General features: G+C 40.0%; 1 protein-coding gene across 1 annotated transcript in view; it reads right to left on the bottom strand.

Moving 5' to 3' along the window:
• The window catches only part of SPAG17 (sperm associated antigen 17), a 178,945-nt gene that overhangs the window by 72,253 nt on the left and 82,714 nt on the right, over positions 1-23,978 (bottom strand). The window contains exons 16-19 of the mRNA XM_045816754.1: positions 18,079-18,140; positions 17,422-17,535; positions 9,334-9,488; positions 727-908 (exon numbers count right to left, since the gene is read on the bottom strand). Coding sequence (XP_045672710.1) covers positions 727-908; positions 9,334-9,488; positions 17,422-17,535; positions 18,079-18,140 — 513 coding nt within the window. The remainder of the gene's footprint in view (positions 1-726; positions 909-9,333; positions 9,489-17,421; positions 17,536-18,078; positions 18,141-23,978) is intronic.

Genomic DNA, 23,978 nt, shown 5'->3' with positions numbered 1-23,978 from the left:
TTCTTTATAAGAAATCACTCTCAACTTTGGCCATTAGAAATAAGGAATATTATTAACATGGAGTTCATTCTCTCTGCACAAACCCAGTGAAATATCCTTAATTTCTAGACTATTACTTTATTGTCATACTCTCTTAATCAAGTATCTTTCCTCTTGGTCACCCTCTTCTCCTTTCTCCTGACGCATCAAAGCCATGGAAACTAAGGACAACAAAAACAAGGATTTGTGCTGATCCACCATCCTGTCGAGTTCCCGCCATGGGCTCTCGAGAGTCCCTTTTCCCTTTAGTTTTAGATTCCTACCCCCAGTTAGTCTTGGGATTCTTCTGTTCGCTCTTCTAAAGAAGGTCTGGTTTTAACTTCACTTTTGAAATCTATAATTATTGAAATGGAGAAAAACCGACTCTGAATTTATCTCGTAAATGCCAACAAACTTTAGGGGTGGACCTATGAATCCTACCAAAATCAAGATATTTGGCATTTCCCTAACATCACATTTGATCTATACAACAAATCAAAGCTTCCAGACCTGGCAGGAAGTGGGGTCAATATTCCACGTAGGTACAATCTCATCACATTTGCAATGCAGCTATTCTATTTTTAGAGACAGTGAAGAGTCACGGAAACTGAGTAGGCAGAGTTTTTTAATCCTAATATATTCAGTCTTGATTAAATTAAGAAATAAGAGAATGTCTTTGGACTTGTATGAGTTCAACAGCTTACTTACTTTCAGATTTCTGAACAGAGTACGTTTTCCTAGGAGAAACAATTTTGACATTAACAGAAGACTTCACTTCCAGCTCGCCCTTGGGCCTGGAGAGTTCCTCAGCCATTTTAGATTCCTGATAGATAGCTTCTTCTTTTGTGATCCAATCCTGGATAGATTCTGAAACTAGTTCCAAAAAATTCCTTAAAAAAGAAAAGAAGAGCAAGTGACAATGGAGTTATTATTGGTTAAAGTCAGTAAATACTTAAGAGATACTGATGGAGCAAATGAACTTTTCAAAATAAACTGATCCCAAATTGCCATGTAACAAATGCAAGAGACTCAGAAATATCGTGGACACATTTTGTATGAAGTGGTCAAACACAAATACCCAGGGAGAATATGAAAAATGCAAATTAAAGACCCCAGTCAAGGATGAAAACATTTGATAAAACCAAGAGTGGGCCGCAGTTTGGAGAAACAGTCACTCTAAACACTGTGAGTTGGTGAGAGTTTTTTCTGGCAGAATTTTATGGTTTTATTAACACAAATACAATGTGTACACAATCTGTTCATTTCCTCACAAGTTGGTGAGTTTTTATGATATAATCTCTTCTTAGGGAAATTTTATAGTGCAATAAAAACTTTAAAAAAAATCCTCACCTGAGTATATGTTTATTTATTAGAGAGAGAGAGGAAGGGAGGATGGAGAGAGGGAGAGAGAGTGGGAGAGAGAGACAGAGAGAGATCGACTGGTTGCCTCTCATCCTCGCCCTGACCAGGGATCAAATCCACAAGCTAGCGTGCACCCTGACTGGGAATCAAGCCTGCAACCTTTTGGTGTATGGGACGACGCTCCAACTGACCCAGCCACCTGGCCAGGGCACAGGAGAAACTCTTTTAATTGGCCATCAGCTAACTGGCTTGCTGGATTAACTGAAACACTCCAGGCTTGCTATGAAACTTACTGGCCTGCGAGCACCCGCACCCGCACCCCGAGTGCTACGCCCGTGCTGCTCCCGCGTCCGCCCTCACATCGGAGAGCTGCTGCTCACCAGGAGTCAGTCCCATTTGTTCCTGGATCCAGTCATCTTATTTACACTATTGTAATTATAAAAAACTAAAAAATAAGTTGAAATATTTAAGTTTGACAATAAGGTTATTGTCAATTGTGTAAAAGTAAGGCCTACCATTTGAAAAGTAAAGCTAGATGGATTCTACGCTTAGATTGCTTTACAATTTTCTTTAATTCTTGATCCCTTTTAAGAAATAAACCGAGCATTGTAGACTATGCCTTATTGGCACTCAGCATTGTCATCTGGAGGGTAAAAGACACCGCAGACTCAGCATGTCCCAGAAGAACTCCTGACCTTCCATTCCAAAATGCCCCTCTAAGCCCTGAGCTCTGCATCCGAGGTGATGGCAAGTCTACACTTCCACCTGAACAGGAAATTATCCTCAACTCGTCTCATTCTATCACACTCCTTTTGCTGTCAAAAAATCCAAGTAATTTTTAAAAACATATATTCCAAGTTTGATCACTCTCACTTCCTTTACTACTGTCTTCCTAGACTGAGCCACTATCACCTCTTGCTAGGATTGAGGCAATAACCTTCTGCCTGGTTTCCCTGTTCCCTCTCTTGACACCCTACCATCTACTTCCAACACAGCAACTAGAGAGACCCTTTCCGTTAAGTTAGTCTGTGTCTCTCTTCTGCATAGAACCTTTCAATGAATCTGCATTTCAACCAAAACCCCAGAATCCTTACTACTGATCTGCGGTTGGGAAACACAGACTCACATATACAACTGAATCTGTATTCAAATAAGATGAGAGAATACAGATATTTTGGCATGCTGTGATTTAGAAGTTTGCCACCCAGATATTTTTTGAAAGAATTATCCACAAATGTATCCCAGCTGCACTAAAAAAAATCAATCCAATAAAGAAGACAACATGGGATATAAAAAAGAGGGCTGAGAAAAAAGTATAATTTATAATTAAATGTAAACAACTATTTATGCTATTTATCTGTGATGAAAACTACTACTTTACAATTGGAAACAAAATTTCCAGAAAATTTCAAAATGGTAGGTAGAAGATGTGAGTAAGTGAAAATATGTTAAAATTTTAAAAATTTTCTGCAAAATGATATTAATACTCATTAGCTCTGGCTATAATATAAAAGTGTTTAAATATGTGATTGAAGAGGGTAAGTGTAACCTCTAGAAAAACATAAATAGAATGTTTAACTTTAAAAAAAATCACAAGCTAAGAATAAACTAACAAAAGGAATAAAAGAGATTAATCCTAAAATGGAAATATATTTATAAAATTAAATGGTAAGAACAAGGTCAAACACATTATCAATAAAAAAAGTGAACAAATTTAATTATTTAAAATGTGAAGTTCTTTAATAATGTTGTAATGATTATTACAATCTTTTAAAACGCAGAGGCTCTCGGAGTAGCTGAATAAATTCAAGCTGATGTTTAAAAGACATATATCCACAAATCAAAATGATGCAGAAGAATACGGTGGGGGAGGGGGCAGAGGGCTGACCAGGAAGCCAGAAGCAGCCTTGGTCCTTGACCTCTGAGGAGAGCTGTGCTGCCCTGAGACACACTGCCCACCTCCAGACTTCTTGCTACAGGAGAAAAATAATCCTCTTATTAGTTTAATTACTTCAGTCAATTTTTCTTTAATATAGTGAAACACAATCCCTAGTTGACATGTAAAATGATTGAGAAAGTCAAATCGGTAAATTCTTATATAAAAGAGGATTTCCAACATTATTAACATCAAACGTGGTTAAATTCAAAATGAAAAGCATTAAAGGGAACACAGAGGGACATTTTCTCATGTTGGTGAAAATTAAAGTCCATTAAAGAAGGATGCTTCTAAAAATACAGTTTCAAAAATAAATCTGTACATGCACGCATGCACGCACAGCGCACATGCAGAAGAGAAAGGAGAGACCGACAAGGATATAATCATAAAGACAGGCTTTAGCCCATCCCTTGCAGAAATGGATGTTTATTATGAGAATAGTTTGTTTAATTTTATTCCAATAGACTGGAAAATCTAAAAGTCATGCATGGTCCCACAGAAAAATACAAAATACCGAAAGCAATGGAAGAAGATGTAGAAAACCTGGATAAAGGATGAACTGTGGAAGAGCTGGAAAGGCTGTAAACAATCGATTCTCCCCCTTTCACAATCCCACCTCTCCTGTTGGGCCTTGCCCTTCCGCCCCTAGAAAACCACTAACTCTAAAAAGCTTTCCATGTGGAGTGTTCTTACCTTTCACAAAATAATATGCTACATTATGTAAGCTTCTACATATGTGAGCAAAGGATTAGCAACAGGGTCTTGGAAAATAACCTTGCAGGCCAACTTCTGACAGTACCGCTTATTTTTTTGGAAACCACAGAGTTGAGATAAACGGGGAATGTTCTGCTCTGTGCTGTGCTGTGCAACCCAGATGTGTGTGGGCATGCATCTCGGTGAAGCAGCTGAGAGCTGGCATAAGGTCTTGGTGGGAAACTGAGGCTGTGGCTTCTCTGGGTGAGGGGGAGCCCCAGTCCTGGGGTGCTCACCTGCAGCGGCCATGCACGACTGTGTGGGTGAGGGAAGCGAGAAAGCAGTGTACCGGGGTAGCTGCTCAGCCTCTAGATGAGAGGAAAGCGCTGGCCATGCTTTATTTCCTGCTCTGTGTTCTGGTGCAAAGCTGCGTGAACACAGAATGGGAATGAGGCTGAGTGCAGTGTGCAAGTCTGGTTCTCAACCTGCACCCACAACCACGCTGTGCTGAAGAATCAGGTCATTAAAAAAACATTTGGAAGAATATTACAGAAACCACTGAGAAGTAAATCATGGAATACATCTTATAGAATAGTGAGAGATAAAAACTGTATAAATATTAAGTAATTTATCTCTCTTACTAAGTTATAAAATCTAGGTTGTAAATCAATATACTGGGTTTTATTGCTTCACCTGTGATACCTGAAGCAAAGCGTGGCTCACGTTTTCCCTGGACCAGGAAGGGCAGCGGCACGGCTTCCCTTGGGTGAAGGTACGTATGAAACCCTAGGGTTTGGCTTTCCCACAGTTTCTGTTTCTGTTGTCAGTGCTGTCTTTTCCTTTTTTAGGCAGTACCTTTTCTAACAACTTCCTGTGGTGCGCAAAAGTGCAATTAAAAAGCATGGCCTGCAGGTAATTTCTTCCATTAATTCATGTTTTAATACACTGTTTTGAAATTTTCCTGTGTACATAATAACCTCAACTGTCAAAATGACATTTTCCTCTCTTTCGTTTCAATTCTTACACCCTTAAAGTATTTTTATGAATTTATTTTCCTGAGTTAGATCTTCATTAAATGTTGCATTGGAATTGTTGATAATGGTTCTCTCTGTCCTGTATCTAATTTACAGAGCATGATTGTAACATTTCCCATTAACAATGATGTTTACATGTGTTTTCTTTTTCCTTTTTATTGTTCAATTACTGCTGGCATTCAGTATTATTTTATATTAGTTTCAGGTGTGCAGCACGCTGGTTGAACAATTATATAATTTATGAAGTGATCCTCCGGCTAATTCTAGTACCCACCTGACACCCTATGCTGCACTTTCCATCTGTAAGTACCAAGTTGTACTTCTCAATCCCTTCACCTCCTCACCCAGCCCCCAACATCCCTCCCATCTGGCAACCCTCACTTGCTCTCTGTAATATAGTATTGCTCTTTCTCCGACATATTTCACTGAGCATAACTCCCTCTAGGTCCATCGACGTTGTCACAAATGGTAAGATTTCATTCTTTTTTCATGGCCAACTAATGTTCCATTGTATGTATGTACCACATCTTCTTTATCCACTCGTCTATTGATGGGCACTTGGGTTGCTTCCATATCTTGGCTATTGTAAATAACACGGCAATGAACATAGGGGTGCTTACGTCTTTTTGAATTAGTGTTTTGGATCTTCTGATAAATATGGAAAAGTGGAATTGCTGGGTCAAAAGGTAGTTCTATTTTTAATTTTTTGAGGATTCTCCATACTGTTTTCATAGTGGCTGCACCAATTTGCAATCCCTCTAATTGTACATGAGGGTTCCCTTTTCTCCACATCCTCATCAGTACTTGTTGTTTGTTGATTTATTGATGATGGCCATTCCGACAGGTGTGAGGTGATATCTCGTTGTGGTTTTAATTTGCATTTCTCTGATGATTAGTGACTGTGACATCTTTTCATATGTCTATTGGCCATCTGTATGTCCTCCTTGGAGAAATGTCTCTTTAGATCCTCTGCCCATTTTTTAATTGGATTGTTTTGGGAGGTTGGTGTTAAGTTGTATAAGTTCTTTATAAAGTTTGAATATTAACGCTTTATCAGATGATTCATTGGTGAATATCTTCTCCCATTCAGGAGGTCGTCTTTTCGTTAATGGTTTCTCTGATGTCTTAACAGCTTCAAAGTAATTCAGAAGACAATGGGATAATATTTTTCAGTGTACTTAAAAGAATTTAGCTGTCAATCAAGAACTATAGCCTGAGGAAAATTATCTTTACTGAGCAAGGTTAAAATGCAAACATTTTTAATAAACAGGATTTTATTAGCAAAGATCCTCACTACTGGAACATTTAAAGCCCTTACCTTTAGGAAGAAGGGAAAATATAATGGTAATATATATTAAGATACACAAACCCTGGCTTTTAAAACAAGTAATAATATATTTTTGTGAATAAGCATTTTTGAGTTTTTTGGGTAAATACCCAGAAGAGGAATTGCTGGGTCATATGGTAACTCTATTTTTAGTTTTTTGAGGAGCCTCCAGACTGTTTTCCATAGTGGCTGCACCAGTTCACATTCCCACCAGCAGCGAATGAGGGTTCCTTTTCCTCCACAACCTCACCAACATGTGATTACTTGTCTAGTTGATAACAGCCATTCTAACCCCTGAGTTCACTGCAGTATTATTCACGGTGTCCAAGACTTGGAGACAACCAAGGTGTCCTTTTACAGGGTACTGGACACAGAAGATGTGGTCCACATACACTATGGGATACTACTCAGCTGTAAGAAAAGATGAAATACTGTCATCTGTGACAGCATGGATGGACCAAGGATGGACAAGAAGTAAACAGACAGAAAAGGATAGACAAGATAAAATATTAAAGAAAAAGGTTTATGTAGTTTATAACTATCAGACAAAATACGTATGATGAAGTCTGCATAGATACAACAATATCAAACAAAATAAATTTGAAAGCAAAAGGAGTTGCAGAGGTAAAGAGAAACACTGCGTAATGATAAAAGCTCAATCAGAAAGACATAGCAATTCTATCCTTGCACTGTTTAGTACATAAACTCAAACATGCATGATGTTAAAAACTAAAAAAAGTATAGGAAGAAACTGATAAATTTATCATCACATAGTGAGTCTTACAAAAACAATTTTTCTCATCCACTGACCAAGTTTTCAAAAATCAGAAACTGGAGAATATACTTTCTTATGCAAAGTGGAGCATTTATACAAACGGAACACCTACTGAACAATGCGGCAAATCTCAGCAAATTCACAGTCTGAACCTGGTATTTGACGATGGCATCTTAAAATGACAGACTACAACAAATGCAATGCACAGCCAAAAGTTTAAAATCAAAACCTGCATTTCTACGTAATCCTTGGTCTAAACAGGAAAATATGATGGAAATTAGAAGTGAAAGATAGTAAAAACACTGTCAATAGATATTTTGTTGTGCTGCTAAGGTGGCTTTAGAAAGAGATTTTGCCTTAAACGTTTATAAGACAAACAAACGAAAACCAAAAACCAACTCAAATTCTTGAGATTAACTTTTAAGAAGTTAGATAAAGAACATTAGAATAATCCAAAGAAATTAAAAGGGAGGAAATAATAAGGATAATAAAGATGAGATCATAATTAAATGAAAGAAAAAAGGAAAAAGGATCAAAGATAAAAGTTGATTTTTTAAAAATATTAACAAAATTGGTGAACCTTTGGCGGGACTGATTCAGACAAATACAGAGAAATCGCAGGTCAAGACTATTAGAGCTAAAAGAATACAAGTAGATGCAAGAGAACGTCATGATCAATTCTATGCCAGTAACTTTGAGTACAGGTGAAAGCGTAAAATTCCTAGAAAAATATAAATTGTCAAACCTAATTCAAAAATAAATGGGAAAACTGGAGAGCCTAACAACCACGACAGAAACGGAATAGACAATTGTACCTCTTCCCAGGCCCAGGCATCTTTATCTGCAGGTTTTACCAAATACCAACCGATGTCTTAGTCTTGCATAAACTCTTTCAGAAAGTTAAAAAAAAATATGGGAGAACACTCCCCAAGCCAGATAAGAACATTTGAAGAAGGGGAAATTATAGCTGAATCTTGCCCATGAATATAGACGCAAATATTCTAATCAATATATTAGCAAAGCAAATGCAACAATTATTAAAAAGATAACATACACAAATTATACTTTTCACAGGAATACAAAGTTGGTTGAACAATAGAATATGTATTAATGAAATTCAGCACTTTCATAGATTAAAGGAAAAATATACAAACACCTATACTGATGCAGAAACATCATCTGACGTGACTGAACAACCAATCACGGTGAAGAGCTCACAGCAAAGCAGCAAGAGGAGGGGACGGACAAGGAGCACCGACGTAAACCCTACAGCAAGTACACACTCGACGGCTAAGTGTTAAAGACCGGGGACAACACCAGGATGCCTTCTCACAATTACACTGGGAGTCCTAGTCAGCAAAAAAGATTTGAAAAGAAACAAAATGTATTATTATTGGCAATAGAAGATAAAACACAGAAAAACACAGATTAATTGTTCAAGATGTTAGCTCAGTACACCTATCATGTGCCTTAATTAAAAACGATTTTACGGCTTCAGAAGGCGTGTTCCTCTGTGTGTGCGTGTGTGTGCACATACATGCATGCCCACACACAGCCTGTTTCCCCAGTGACTCTGCGAGTCCAAGCTCTCCATCTTTCCGCATCCCTTTCGACTACAACAACGCTATGCAAATAATAAATACTGGATATATACTAACCAGTACTAAAAATAACAAAATGTCCTTGTTGTTCACAAAAAGAGAGAGCAAAGTTTCAACACACTGAAGAAATAACTAAGGGACTTGGAAGAAAAACATCGCTGATTCCTAGAGGTTTCACCGTGCCGGGAACCTGAGCACTGTGGTGGTACGTCACTCACTCGCCCTTGCGAGTCTTGCCCAGATCAAGTGGAGTTGCCCCAGAGCAGCAAGCACACCGTCATGTTTTGCAGCCCTTCCTTGGAGTCTTTCAGAGGCAGTTTCACTGCAGTCTAAATCAACCAGGTCTCAGGGAGTAACATTTCCACCAGACTCAGGGCGCCCAGGAATGATGTCTTCTTCAGTGGTATCGTTTCGGCACTTACCACAGTGCCCAACATGCTTCGGGTACTCAGTGCAATGAGCTGAACTGAATCTACAGTACCACACAAACGCACTCGTTGGGCTGAACCCCCTTGCTCAGGCTAAGGAAATAACATCTAAGCAAGTAACAACCTTACTAAGATAACTAACCTAGCTAAGTCGGTTACCTGAATCCAACATTGGAGTGAAGAGCAACGTTCCACAGTTCACGGTGCAGACGCTGCGTATTCATTGGGTTGTGGAAGACTAAAAGTAAAGAGTTGTCTTGGGTATGGTAATAAGAATCAATGCACTTGTATTGCTGATCAGCTTCTTGAAGAACCTGAAAATAAAAATAGTTGCATCGCTGTGCCATTTTTCCCCAAGAGAAGGGTCTCCTTGTAGAGCACTTCTCGGCCCCCTACTCTTTCCCCTCTTATCTCCACACTGTCAGTCAAGGGGAGAGCATAAGTGGTAGACACTGTTGGAGCATTTTGGTAGTTTTTACAGAAAAACCAAATATAGGCTCCAAATGCAGAGGCATTCACTCAAGTGTTTTTCATTAAGGCTAAGAGCTAATAATTAAGGGGAACAGATTTAACAGTTTCTATGCCTTCATATAGAATAGATCATCTCATTCTATCACCCTTAAGAACCCCAGATAAATAGGTGTGGTTATTTTTTTCATTTTCTAGCATACATTGGGGGCGTGGAAAGATGAGATCTGTCCAAGGACACAGAGTTCCTGAGTCCCGGTGCCTGGACTCATAGCCGTTTTTGACTCTAAATGTTACTATTTCGGACTCTGCAGACTGCCCTCTGCTACACCGGGCTGTGCTACAGAGAAACCAGGCAAGCAGTCTTTCCGATACATGTTGTTTCTACCTGGCTCCTAACCCTGGCCTTTCCCAGAACATTCTGCCCGCAGCAGGCACTGCAGTGACAGCCCCCAGTGGAGGGACATAGTGGGCCTGCTTCCTCTTCATGCCAATCAACGTGGGAAATCATGTCCCTAGGAAACAGACAGCGGTGGGGTTTGTTTGTGTTTTCATTTTCAGTACCAGCCTGGCACGGGCAGCTCTCGGTTCTCTGCTGTTTGGATGATGCGAAGGCATGGGATTGCACATTGTGTCAGGAAAAAACTGTTTTAGTTTTGCCATTATAAAAAATACACAAGTTGTCAGTACTCTCACATTATTATTTTTTTATGTAGGGCACTATCCATTACTTAAATTTTTTGGAAAGGCCAATTCCTTTGATTTTAAACCCCCAAACAAACGGTGTGTTTACTTCTGATGCGCACGCGCCCTTCCTCCCATCGCAGAGCTCTGCTCTGTGCGCTGCGTTCGCACACAGCTCTGAGTTTCTGGGCCACAGCAGCTCACATCCATGTTCAAGTCTTCACATCGTGTCTTTCTTCTCCTTTTTTGCACCTTGGCTTTTCCCTGTTATTCTAATGAGTATTGTTGGTCTCATTGACTAATTAGTTATTTCTTTCATTAAAAATAAACACCTACTATGTGCCTGGCACTGTGCAGGTTCTAGGAAAACAAAAATGAAAGGTACATAAGATTGTCCTCTAAAATCTGATTAAGATTTTTATATCACTCTGAAGGTCAGAGGGGCGTTCCAAGGAGGTGAAGCTGATGGGGCATCTGATGTGCCGCGCGGGGCAAGCGGGGAAGCAGGTTGCTGAGGGAAGATGGTAGCTGGGTTCAAGGGGCAGCAGTGCAGGGTATGAAGAGCTGGAAGCTATATTTCGCGGTGCACTGCTCAAAACTTGGTGATGCTTCAGACATGTGAGGCAAACCAAGAGGTGAAATAAAGAATGACTCTTAGCCTTTGGTTAATGGTGACATTTTCTACTCATTTTATCCTTCGTTTGACTTATGTGGTATATCACATTTATGGACGTTTGTACCAACCTTGCTGATGGCCAATTAAAAGATTCCTACTATGCCCTGGCCAGGTGGCTGGGTTGGTTGGAACACCATCCCACACACCACAAGGTTGCAGATTTGATTCCTGGTCAGGGCGTATGCCTAGGTTTTGGTTTTGGTCCCCAGTCAGGGTGCATATGAGAGGCAACCAGTTGATGTTTCTCTCTCACATCAATGTTTGTTCCCCTCTCTTTTCCCCCTCCCTTCCCTTCTCTCTAAAAACAAACAAACAAATAAACAAACACATTAATAAAACTGATAAATGAATTCAGTAAAGTAGCAGGATAAAAAAATCCAGAAATCAGTTGCAGTTTTTTAAAGGGCTCTTTTTTATCTTCACCCAAGGACATTTTTCATTGCTTTCAGAGAGAGAGACGGGGGGTGGCGGGGGGAAGAGGGGAGGGGGGAGAGAAAGGGAGGGAGAGAGAGAGACAGAGACACAGAGACAGAGACAGAGAGAAACATCGGTGTGAGAGAGAAACACTGACTTACTTGCCTTCCCTTACTTGCCCCAACGGGGACACAAACGGGACATGTGCCCTGACAGAGAATCCAACCCGCAACCCTTCAGTCTGCTGGACGATGCTCCAACCAACTGAGCCACACTGACCAGGGCTCAGTCGCATTTTTATACACCAATAATGAACTATCAGAAAAAGAAACTAAGAAAACAATCCTATTCACAATGGCTTCAAAAAATATCTAGGAACAAATTTAACCAAGGGTGTAAAAGACCTGTACCTGACAAATTGTAAGACACTGAAGAAAAAAATGTAAAAAGATACAAATAACTAGATACAAATAAGTGGAATCATATACCATATTCATGGATAGGAAGATTTAACATTAAAATGTCCATACTACCTGAAGCAATCTATACATTTAATATAATTACTATCAAGATACCAATATTATTATTTCACAGACCTAGAACTAATATGCCAAAAATTTATATGGAACCACAAAAGACTCCAAAGAGCCACAGCAATCTTGAGAAAGAAGAACCAAGTGGGAAGAATCACACTACCTGATATCAAACTGTACTACAAGGCCACAGTAATCAAAACAGTCTGGTACTGGCATAAGAACAGATACACAGATCAATGGAACAGAATAGAGAGCCCAGAAATAAACCCATACCTTTATAGTCAACTAATATTTGACGAAAGAGGCAAAAACATACATTGGGGTAAAGATAGTCTAGTCAATAAATGATGTCTGAAAAAACTAGACAGATGCATGCAAAAAGTGAAACTAGACTACCTTTTTACACCACATACAAGAATAAACTCAAAATGGATTAAAGACTTACATGTTAGAATTAAATCCATCAAAATCCTAGAAGAAAATAAAGGCAGTAAAATATCAGATATTTCTCATAGCAGTATTTTTTCTATGTATTCTGGTATATTGCCTCAAGCAAGGAAAATGAAAGAAAAAATAAACAAATGGGACTACATCAAACTAAAATGTTTTTGCACATCAAAGAAAACCATCAATAAAATGAAAAGATAGCCCAATGAATGGGAGAGCATATTTATCAATGATACATGTGATAAGGGTTTAATATTGAAAATACATAAAGAACTTATACAACTCAACTTATACAACCAACAATGATCTCAATCCAATTAAAAAATGGGTAAAGGACTTCAGGAGACGTTTCTCCAAAGAGGACATAAACATGGTCAATAGGCAAATGAAAAAATGCCCAACATCATTAATCAGAGAAACGCAACTTAAAACCACAATGAGATACCACCTCATACCTGTCAGAATGGCCATTGTCAATAGATCAAGCAAGAACGAGTGTTGGCGAGGACACAGAGAAAAGGGGACGTTTGTGCATTGTTGGTGGGAACGCAGGCTGGTGCAGCCGCTGTGGAAAGCAGTATGGAGTTACCTCAAAAAATCAAAAATGGAACTGCCTTATGACCCAGCGATTCCACATCTGGGAATATACCCAAGGAAACCAGAAACACTAATTTGAAAGAATAAATGCATCCCTATGTTCACTGCAGTATTATTGACAATAGCCAAGATTTGGAAGCAGCCCAAGTGTCCATCACAGATGAGCAGATAAAACAACTGTGCTACAGTTACACAATGGAATGCCCCTCAGCCGTCAAAAAGAAGGAAATGTTACCCTCGTGGCAGCATGGACGGGCCTAGAGAACACTGTGCTAAGTGAAATAAGCCGTTCGGAGAAAGACAAGTACAATATGATTTCACTCATATGTGGAGCCTAATGAACAAAACAAACAAACAAACAAAATAGAAACAGACTCACAGAAAGCGAGCAGACTGACAGTTGTCAGAGGGGAGGGGCGTTGTAGGTCTGGGGCTAAAAGGATTAAGCAAAAACAAACAAACTCATAAACACAGTGTGGGGCTTTGGTATGGGGCTTACCGAAAGGAAAGTGGGTGGGGGGAGGGAGGTACGAGAGGGTCAACAGGGGTAATGGAGATGGAAGGGGACCTGACTTGGGGTGTGACCACACAATACAATGTACAGATGATGTATTATGGAATTGTACACCTGAAATCTGTATTATTTTATTAGCCAATGCCACCCCAATAATGCAATAAAAATGTACTTTCGATACTACTTTGCCTTGGTGTCAGTTGTACAGCATAGTAGCACACAACCATACCTGCAAAGCGTTTCCCCTGAGATCTCCAGTAACCTGTGCTGCACTTTACATCCCAGGAGTATTTTGTGACTACCAGTTTATACTTAATCCCTTTACCTCTCTCACTCCCCGGTCCACCCTGGCAACCACCAGACCACTAAGAGAGAAACAGTTTTGAAGATAAAATTTTAGGAGTCATTAGCACTAAATCATATATAATAAATTAAATCATTAAAAGGAGGTTTACAGGAGAAAGAAGCTAGTTCAGAGCTGAGGCTTGAAGACTTCAACAGTTAGAGGTGAGGTGGAGGAACATTCAACAGAATTCCAAATGGAGCAATACAATACAGTGTCTCGGAAACCAAGAGTGGAGACTGTTTTCACGAGATAGTGATCTGCTCTGTGATGCTGTCAAAAGGTTTACGAGACAAAGAAAGGTGAGCGCATGTTCATGTGGCAAGACAACTACTGGTGACCTTGGGAAGTGCAGCTCATGGAGGGTGAGGTCAGAGCCCAACTGGAATACAATAAGGTCTGAAATGAACTTCCAGTTAAAGATGGGAGCTTAAACACATGCATGCCCCAACACCTCACTAAAAAAAAAAAAAAAAAAACAACAACAACAACAACAAAAAACACAGTAGAATTATTTGTTTTTAATATCACAAAGTTGAAGGCCATGGGATTGGAGACAAAGGCCACAGCATCTGAGAAGCTGGAAAGCAGAGGGATAAGTGGTAACGGACTCAGGAGAAAACAGAAAGGCAAACCCTCGTATTAATTTTAGGAGAGACCAGACGCAACCTCATTTGTGTGCAGAAATGCAGAAAGACTCTGAAGATGGCAGCACTGTGTGCCTCCGAACGTGGCCCTGAAAATGGGAAGAGCAGTTTAAAGTCTTTTGAAGAAGCTTTAAGGCCCCCCGACGCCCTCGACAGCTCTGAGCAGCCTCAGGTGGCTGCCCCTCTGCCTCCTGAACAGAAGGAGGGAGGGCTCACCTGCAGAAGGCGCCCCAGCGGATTCTAAGAAGAGGGGCCCTCGGCACCACCGACGGAGCGATACACCACAGGAAGAGGGAACTGTGTGAAGCTCGATTCAGCACTGTTCAGTAGAAACGTAAGATGATCCGCAAATGGGAGCCACATGTGATATTAAATTTTATAGTAGACATATTTTAAAATATTATCACTTCAAAACATAATCGATATAAAAATTATTGATATGATTTCTTTTTGTACTTTTTACATTGATAGGTCTCTCAGGGAAACCACATGGCCCAGCCTCCAACAGCGAAGTCCGGTTCTTGACAACTCACCCCCAGCCTCAGGCAGCACCTCCTATCCTCTCTTAATGTCTCCTTATCGATATGAACAAAGAGGCAGAAATCATGAGATACTGCTCTCTCATATGAAGAGTAGAGACAAAAAATAAATCCAAAACAAAAAAAAAACTTGAGGAAAATGAGACGATGCAGGAAGAAAACACTAAGACTTCAAAGGACTTTAATATCCTCCTAGAGATAAGAGGAGCTACGGTTTTAGGGAACGTGAACAGGATGCTATAAAGAGGTAATATAAAATTATAAATAGAACTTCAGCAAATTGAAAGGATGATACCAGAACTGGGAGACTCAGTAGGAGACCTAGATGAAAGCTGAGCCGTATCCCCAGAACAAAACGACAAAGCGTTGGAAACCAGAAAGGGAAAGATAATGAAATTGCAAGTTCAGTTCACGCAGTCCAACACCAGAATCACAGGAGTTACAGGAAGAAAGAATAGAAAAAATGAAGGAGGAAAGACCGTCAAAGAAAGGATTATGGAACACTTCCCAGAATGTGAAGACAGGAGTTTCGAGGTTGTACTGGGCTCGCCGGTACAATCCTTGGGAACAGAGCCACACCACGGAACATCAGCAGGACATCTAGACCATCGGAACAGCGACCATCTTAAAACCCTCCACAGAGAAGGAAACAACAGACTCAAACCGCTGATATGGGATCAGGATTTCACTGAACTTTCTGAAGGAGAATTCAGGAAGCTAGAATACCATTGAGGATTACCTTCAAAGTTTTGAGGGAAAATACTTTTTATCATAGCATTTTACATAATGCCAAACTGTCAGTCAAGTGTACGGGTAGAATTAAGATGTTTTCAAAAATCCAATGCCCCAATAATTTACCTCCTATGTATCTTAACTAAAGAAGCAACTGGAAGAGGTGGTCCCCTAGAAAGTCAGTCACCCAAGAGAGGAGACAACTTGGGATGCAGGACACGGAGCATCTAGCTGGACAGAGAGGCAAAGGGTGGGGCCGGGACGGTGCAGGGAAGGCAGCGCCCAGAGCACAGCTGCGCGCCAGGCCTGGAGGGCAAGCAGCAGTTCACAGCACATGGGAGAGAGACCGCGTAGACAGTAAAATTGATAGAATGCTTGTTAGGCTTGAATGTATTAAAGGAGATTTACTCTTTGGTAGAGGGTTTGGGGATGAGTAGTGATAAATGCACAGGAAACAAATGAAAAACATGGGAAAATGAACTCCAGGAAAAATAGAAATTGTGTCAGAAAAGGAAATGCAGTAATCATACAATACTACCCAATTCAACTGTAAGTAACAAGTACACCGTTGAGATGAAGTAAATACTGATACAGATCCAGCCAAAACCTATGGCCGAGTCAGCGGTGTCAGAGGAAGACGAGAGGAGTGCCAGTGTTCACGCAGGGGCCTCTGAGACAGTGTGTGTGGGCGGGGGGGCGGGGGGGGGGAAGAGGGGGGTGGGGCAAGGTGGGCAGGGCTGTCCTTTCAACAGGGAGTCAGCTGATGCTAATGCCCCAAACTAAAACTGAAACTAAACAAAATACACTTGCTATTTAGAGATAGCTGAGTGAAGTGACAAAAGAAAAAGGTAAATAGCTTGAAGATTTTACATCTGGGAATGCAGTTGTGGGAGTGGGAGGGACCTGCTATTTTTCATAGGATTCTTTACAGAACTTTTTGGCTTTAAAAATATGTGGATGTAAAACTGTGATAAAAGTAAAACTGAAATTAAACAGACAACAGAAAAGAGTGCAGGTTTTTGCGTGAAATGTAAAAGCAACCGAAGGAGTTAGCCGTGAGGTCCTGTTAACACAGGGGCTAAGCACACAAGGTTGGGGCCAGGTTTCTTGGGTTCACATCCTGCTTCTCGCACTTACCAACCACGTGACCTTGGACGAGTGACTACCGGTCGAGGTGCCTCAGTTTCCTACCTCTTAAATAGTTTCCACTTCATGGAATTGTTGGGAGGATTAAATGAGCTGAAATACTTATTAGCCATTGTCTAGCATATCGTAGGTACTCAACAAACGTTTGCTATGGCGGGTTCCACTGCCCTGTTAACCGAGTCAGAACACACTCGAAGGATAGTGAGAGCTGAACGGAACTGACAGGCAATATGGGGGGAAATGAGGTTGTTTCCCAAGAACGTCTCACTTTTTTTTCCTAAAGAAAATATGTGCATCCGTCACGTACATTTCTTTTTCTTCAAATATTTGATAAAGACATCCTTTTGGAAAGCACATTTTAAACTGTTTTGGAGGTTTCCTGGGCATGTGCAGCTCAACCTGAGAACCAACGCGGTTTACAGCGGAAGGAAAGGGGACTATTGATCTGCACGAGATGTGAGAGTGACTCAGGAAGAACCGCACTGAACCGCAGTCCATTCACACCTGCAGCAGGACTTTCGGTTTGAAATGCTCCGTGAAGCTCCAGTCCCTCAGACTGCGCTGCTGTGTTTTCTGTATGTCCTCCAACTCTGCTTCCACAGTCGTCTTCTTGGGTTTCTAAAAAATCACAGGAATACAATTTCAGCCGTAATTTGTGGACGGAGCCCTCTTGGACTTCATCAACTAACCAGCCTGCACTCCGTCTAATTGGGGAAATCTGCATATGTATAATTCCATATGGCAACATTTTAGGAGACCTGCTGCCAGAAAGAGTATGCCTTTGACTTTCTTTTTTATGGGCAACATAATCTAAATATTTTTATTGTTAGGTTATACTCTTCAGAGTCCTGTTAGCAATTACAGGCAGGTTTTCTGAACTCACTTCAAGACAGTATTAGTTCTACACGGCTGTATGGTCAGCAGGTGTTTGTGAGGCTGCCAAGCCACATTGTCTAGAGAGGAGCATAGAGCTTGGAAGTTAACTCCTTTCTCCCCAGCTGGAGCTGGTCTGGGCTGTCTGAATAATCTCTCTCCTTCTCTGGCATCTGCATTCTCCTGCCAAGCATCTTTTTTTTTTTAAATATATGTTTCTTATTCTGGGTCACGGTTTTCTCCTATGAGCTTACTTGTCTCTACACTTTTAGGAAAATAATTTCTTACCTTTTCAAGAAAATCAGCCTTTGTGACTGTTTCATCTTTGATCTCATTGTTCGTGGTCTGCTCTGTAAATCAAAGACACCAACATTCAGTTGCGTTTGGGCTTTGTTCTTGCCTCTGTCAGTGCTGTGCCTTTTTGGTGCTCGTATGATCTACGTTTCTGTGCTGAAAAGGTAATTTCTGAAAGGCATGTTTCATGCCTCCAAAAGGGTGTTTGTGTCAATAACTCTAAATCAATGTCTATCTAGAAAAGTTACACTAAACCCTTTGAAAAGAACCCAGCTTCCCATATATATGTTCCTGAATCACAACAGATATGCTGACTTCAGACTGTACCACTCATGTCTATGCACCTTTGCCTTTACAAGTTGCAAATATTTGCTGATTAAATGATATCGACTGCTTAGTACACGCTGTTGGTCTTGTCATGCTGACAGCGATCACAAAGCCCTTTCAAACTTCGGTGCGTCGTACCCTGTGAGTGACAGATTGGGTCAAGGGCACAGGGTGTATGGAAACGAGAACTACCAGGTAAATGCACCTCCAATTAGAAAGCAGTACGGTTCCCCTGACCTGCAACCTCTTCTTCTGTTCATTAGTTGTTTATGAATGTAAGAACCTCTTAATGAGCGCCTGTAGATTTACAGATGGAGTTTAACAAAGGTCAGTTACAGGAATAAGTGGACGGGTAGCTGGACTCCACGGAACCATGCCATGGACCGTCGGAGTCACGCACGCTAGCTCTCCTTGGGCCCAGAGAGGGTCCTTACATGTTGGCTGGGATTGAGGCATGATCCTTGCCTATGGAGCAAAAAGCCCTATAAATGGGTGGAGAAAAACAGATTCATGCTGTTGATTTCTGCATCACCATGCTTTCGTAATTCCTGCAGTTACGAATGTTACATAGAAAAAAAGAGTTCCATGACGAATTAGTTTAACATGGGTAAACAAGCATCTTCACTGTGAGCATCTCAGAATTTGTGATATGCTCTTGTGACTGTGCATCTCTAACAGAGGGATGGACAGAGTATGTAGCACATTCCAAATCTGACTAACGAAATGGAATAGTGAGATTCATCTTGTGAGATGTTTGTGGTGCTGCCGAATCACTGAGCCAGCTTGACTTTTTATCACCCTTGGAATAACAGAAAATGAATAAAGTAATTTATGAGCGGGCCCCAGCTGCTCTCTCCAAATGCATCTCCATCCCCTCCCTCCTGCTCACTCCACTCCAGGCTCACTGGCCTGCTCTCCGTGTCTGGAGGGTTTTGCACTTGCTTTTCTCTGTCTGGCATGTTTTGCTTCGAAATATTCATCTGTTTCAGACTCTTACTTCATTCATGTTGCTGCCCAGTGTTACCTCCTCAAAAGCCTCTGCCTCGTACCTCGCTTTATTTTTAATCCTAACATTCATCATTGCCTGATGCTATCTGTTTACGTCTGCCTTGGCATCTCCCATGTGAATTCCTAGAGAATAAGAACTTCGTCATATTCTCCCTAACTATACCCTGAGCACAGGGTAGGAACTCAGTAAATACACATATGTAAATATGCATATAACTGAATTGAATCTATATCATATATTGAAACTGGAAATGGATGTAGAGCAAACAGAAATGTGGAAGAAACCCTACAACAACAGCTTATTTGGGGGTAAGCATAAGATCTGTGGCAAAAAGAACCGTATTTGGGCTTCCAGAGGGATTCATTATGTCTACTAACAAAGAGGCAACAATGTTTTTCTCTCGGTTAGGAGCATAGCTACTTCTATTTTCCTACTAGCTCCACTTTGCCCTGGGCCGCTGAAGGTGATGGAACAAATGTTCCATTCTGGGTTAGAGCATAACTCTACAGTCAGTTCAGTTCAGTATTTATTTAAATATATCCACTCAAGAGAAAACTCAGGCCAACTATAACTCTAACTAGACCATGATGTCCCATGTGTCCTTGAAGCAATTGATATGAAATCTGTGGAATAAAAATTATTCTATTCTGCGGTCTGCCAGATTTCCGGGAGATTTGATATTCCCTTCTGTGATTAAGGATCCAGCAGAAAAAGTCTTGAGTTTAGAAAATATGTTCTTAAGAAAACTGCATCAGTTATTTTGTCAAATGAAAGAACATTCTCAAACTAATCTGAACTCTTTATTTAATAGTAGAACAAAAATCATTTTTTCTTTCTTCTTGATTTCTGCCTTCAGTTGCATAGCCCTCTGACAGTGTGATTCAGTAGTTTTTGACACATCTGGAAATGGATGCGTTCCCATCCCTTTGAAAAACAGCTTTCCTAATCTGTTTTACTTTAGAGATAACAAGATCCCTCTGCAAAGCAGTTACTTTATTAAAAAAACACCCAACAAGCATAAAGGGCACATCTAAACCTATAGCCTCACGGTTATCAACTCTCAGGTTTTTCATAAATATCCAATAGGCCCTGTCAAGTTCAAAAACAGTCTCAGATGGAAATCCAGTGTTTGGTTAAGAAAAGCACAAATATTCAGCTCTTCATGTCCAGAAACAGGCTTTTATATGTATTTGATGCTAAGATAGTTGTGCAGGAAATACATGAACAATTTCTGCTGTGTTTAAAAAGATTTAAAGTGGCTGCTTTGGGAATGTGATTCATAGTTGAGGGAAAAATGCAGGATCACAACGAAAAAGTCTCTCATACACAACAGCCACGGAGAGGCACTAAGCTTCCACTGCCCTCCCCCATTCAAATGTAACAGTTCCCTGAGGTGGGCTAACATATACCATGTAGAGTCCCTTACAAGTTGTGGGTGCAGCTCTCAAGATCGCTCAGCCTCCAGATACACTGATAATTTTCAGCCCCAATACTTTAGGAAGTTGCTGTAACTGTCTACTTTCCACCAGGATCCAGAATGCCAATTTATATGGTTTGACCACCAGGTGGCAAAAGTTGCCTGAGGAAAATCACATACCAGTTGCTCCAAAGGGGGAAAAAGCAAAACAAAACAAAACAAACAAAACAAAGAGAAAAACCTCAGGTCTTATATCTCTCCTGGCTTATTCTGGCTCATATTAATTCAAAGTGACTTATTTGCCATATGCTTATATTTTCCTAGGATGAACTAATGCCATAACATTGTTTGGCATTAGCTTGTTTGGCTTAATTTTTTTGTGACCTGGGCTAACAGATAAGCACACTTAGAAAGGAGAAATAGGGAATCAACCCTAATGGGAAGGAAAGAAGGAAGACCCCAACATAACAAAATCAGGACAAGCACCAGCATGAAAACGAGACTATGAACATGGCAAACCATCAGGTGCATCACAAGGAGTTTCCAGAACTAGGAAATCCTAAGTCACTGCGAAGAAAGCTTTGGTTTGGAATTAGCCCTCTGTTGGAATCCTGACTTCCTATATGGTTGGACACGTTACTTCACCCCTCTGTGGCCTCATTTCCTTGTCTCTAGAACTGGGATAATAGTATCTTTCCTCATAGGCTTGATGTTTGTATAAAGTATTAGTTAGTGGATGTAAAACACCTTAGCATAGTGCTCAGAATATAGCAGAGCAATATTCAAGCCGATTCCCCCAATTTTACTCCATCGATGACTTCCTCTTCTACCCCCGTCTAGGTAAATGAACACGTGAAGCTCACCATTCAGTCAACACCGACCTAACACCTGCTCTCTTGTGGCACGAACCACTCACTTTTTTAATGCTTAAAAAATTTATAAAAAATAACACACACAGAAGAGTGTGTTATTAACGTTCAGGAGGACGAACGAACGGAAAGAACGCCCCAGCGTTCTACGTGCGCCCTTCACACCCACAGGTCCCTCAGCAAGCGTTCGTGTGGACCCTGAGTTTTGGTGTGTGGGTGGATTTTCTACAAACACGATATTTATTCTTTCATCTCTTTTTCTTGCTTTGCTGAGTTGGCTAGCATGTCCAATGTCATATTAAATACATGTGTTTATTATGGATAGTCCCTGATCTCAAGAAAAATCTTTCAACTTTTCATCTTGATATATGTTTGTTGTAATTTAAAAAAAAAACCTTAAAATGTAGAGTAATTTTTCTTCTATTGTTAGTTTGCTAAAATTTTTTTCATAAATTACTATAGAATTTCAAGTGCCTTTCCTGAACTTATTGAGATGATTGTTATTTTTCTCATTAATGTGCTAATTAGTAAGCTATATTGACAAATTATGTATTTTTACAATGTATGTTTTTCCTTCCATTCCTGTTATAAAGACACAAATTGTTTGTGATGTGGTACTATCATTTTGCCAGATCACTCTGCCTGCATTTTATTCAGGATTCTTGCATTTATGTTCATGAGTAAGTTTGATTTTTTTTATTGTTGTTGAACCATCCTGAACGATTTTATTATAAGGTTGATGCTAATAGCTTCATAAAAAAAAGTAGAGGAGGATACCTCTATTTATTTCCTAGAATTATTTTTATTAAGATTAAAGTTATTTTTTTACGTTTTATTACTAATAAATGAGCTCATTTAGGTTTGGCATGTCCTATTTGAGAACATTTTTAATTGTTGATTTAACTTATTTAAATGGTTACAAGACTATTCACGTTTCCCATTTCTTCTTGAGTCATTCTTGGTAAGATACACTTTTCTAGTGACATTCTCATTTCACTTTTAGATTTGGTGGAGTCAGGTTGTTCATATCCTCTTACTATTTAAATTTCTGTAGGATCAAAGGGAAGTCAGTTTCTTTATTCCTGTTACAGTTTTACTACTAGTATGGTTATTCACGCTTCTCTCTTTGTGATCAATCTTTTATAAAATATTTATCAATTTAAGTCTTTTCCAAGGACCAAACTTTTGTGGTTTTTGTACTTCCTTATTGCATCTATATTTTTTATGTCATCGATTTATTTTTTCTTTTACTTTATTTGAATTTATTTTAGTTGTTAACTATTTGAGGTTGATGTTTAATGTTTAGCTAATTAATTTTTAGCTATCTTTTAAAAATGTATTCATTTAAATATATCATTAAATATATTTATTTAAATCTCTGAGTATCTCTAGCTGCATTATACAAATTTTGATATTCAGTATTTTAATTATCATTCAGTTCAAAATATTTCCTAATTTCTATTGTGACTTTTTCTTTAATATAGGTACTATATATAAGTACATGTCTTAATTTAAAAATTTGGGGGTTTTCTCATTTTTTTGTAATTAATGTCCTCCATCATTTTAATGTGGTCTCAGGATATATTGTGCAGTTTTGATCCTGTGAAAATTTGCTGAGACTTTGTTTATGTTCTAGTATATGGTTAATTTTTTTTATACCAGAGAGAAAGGAAGGGGGAGGAGGGGATGGGGGAGAGGGGGGAGAGAGAGAGAGAGAGAGAGAGAGAGAGAGAGAGAGAGAGAGAGAGAGGGAGGGGCTGTTTGTATCCTGCACTTTTTCCGACCAGGACCAAACCCACCACCAGGCACATGCCCTGAAAAGGAAATGAACTTGTGATCTCCTGGTCTACAGGATGATGCTCCAACCAACTGAGCCACACTGGCCAGGGATGGTTAATATTTTTAAGACAAACTTACTTATGACGTCTAAGAAGTGACAGTGTTACAGAGGCTTGAGTGCAGGCACCTGAATAACCGTAATACATGGTGGGAAGTGACAACTGATGCCATAGAGAGGTTGCAGACTAACTGTGACCATGGAAATGCTAAGGAGGCATTTCCAGGTGGACACATCCAACAAAGCTTCAGGGGGGTGCTGCTGAAACCTAAACATAATCAAAAGAGAATTCCAGGTGGAGGGTCTTGTGGGGAAAAGACCCCAAAATTGAAAAAATCAGGCTGTGTAGGGAAAATAGGGCCTAATTTCTGTCTGACTGGAGCATGGGATGAGTGAGCAGAAGGGAGAAGGTGGGAAGGGTTCTGGAGGGGTAAT

This window comes from Phyllostomus hastatus, unplaced genomic scaffold (assembly GCF_019186645.2).
Source record: "Phyllostomus hastatus isolate PE091 unplaced genomic scaffold, TTU_PhHast_1.1 phas_scaffold_216, whole genome shotgun sequence".
NCBI classification, from domain to species: Eukaryota; Metazoa; Chordata; class Mammalia; order Chiroptera; family Phyllostomidae; genus Phyllostomus; species Phyllostomus hastatus.
Note: the sequence above shows the minus strand (reverse complement) of the source record. Positions and strands in the feature narration are given on the sequence as shown.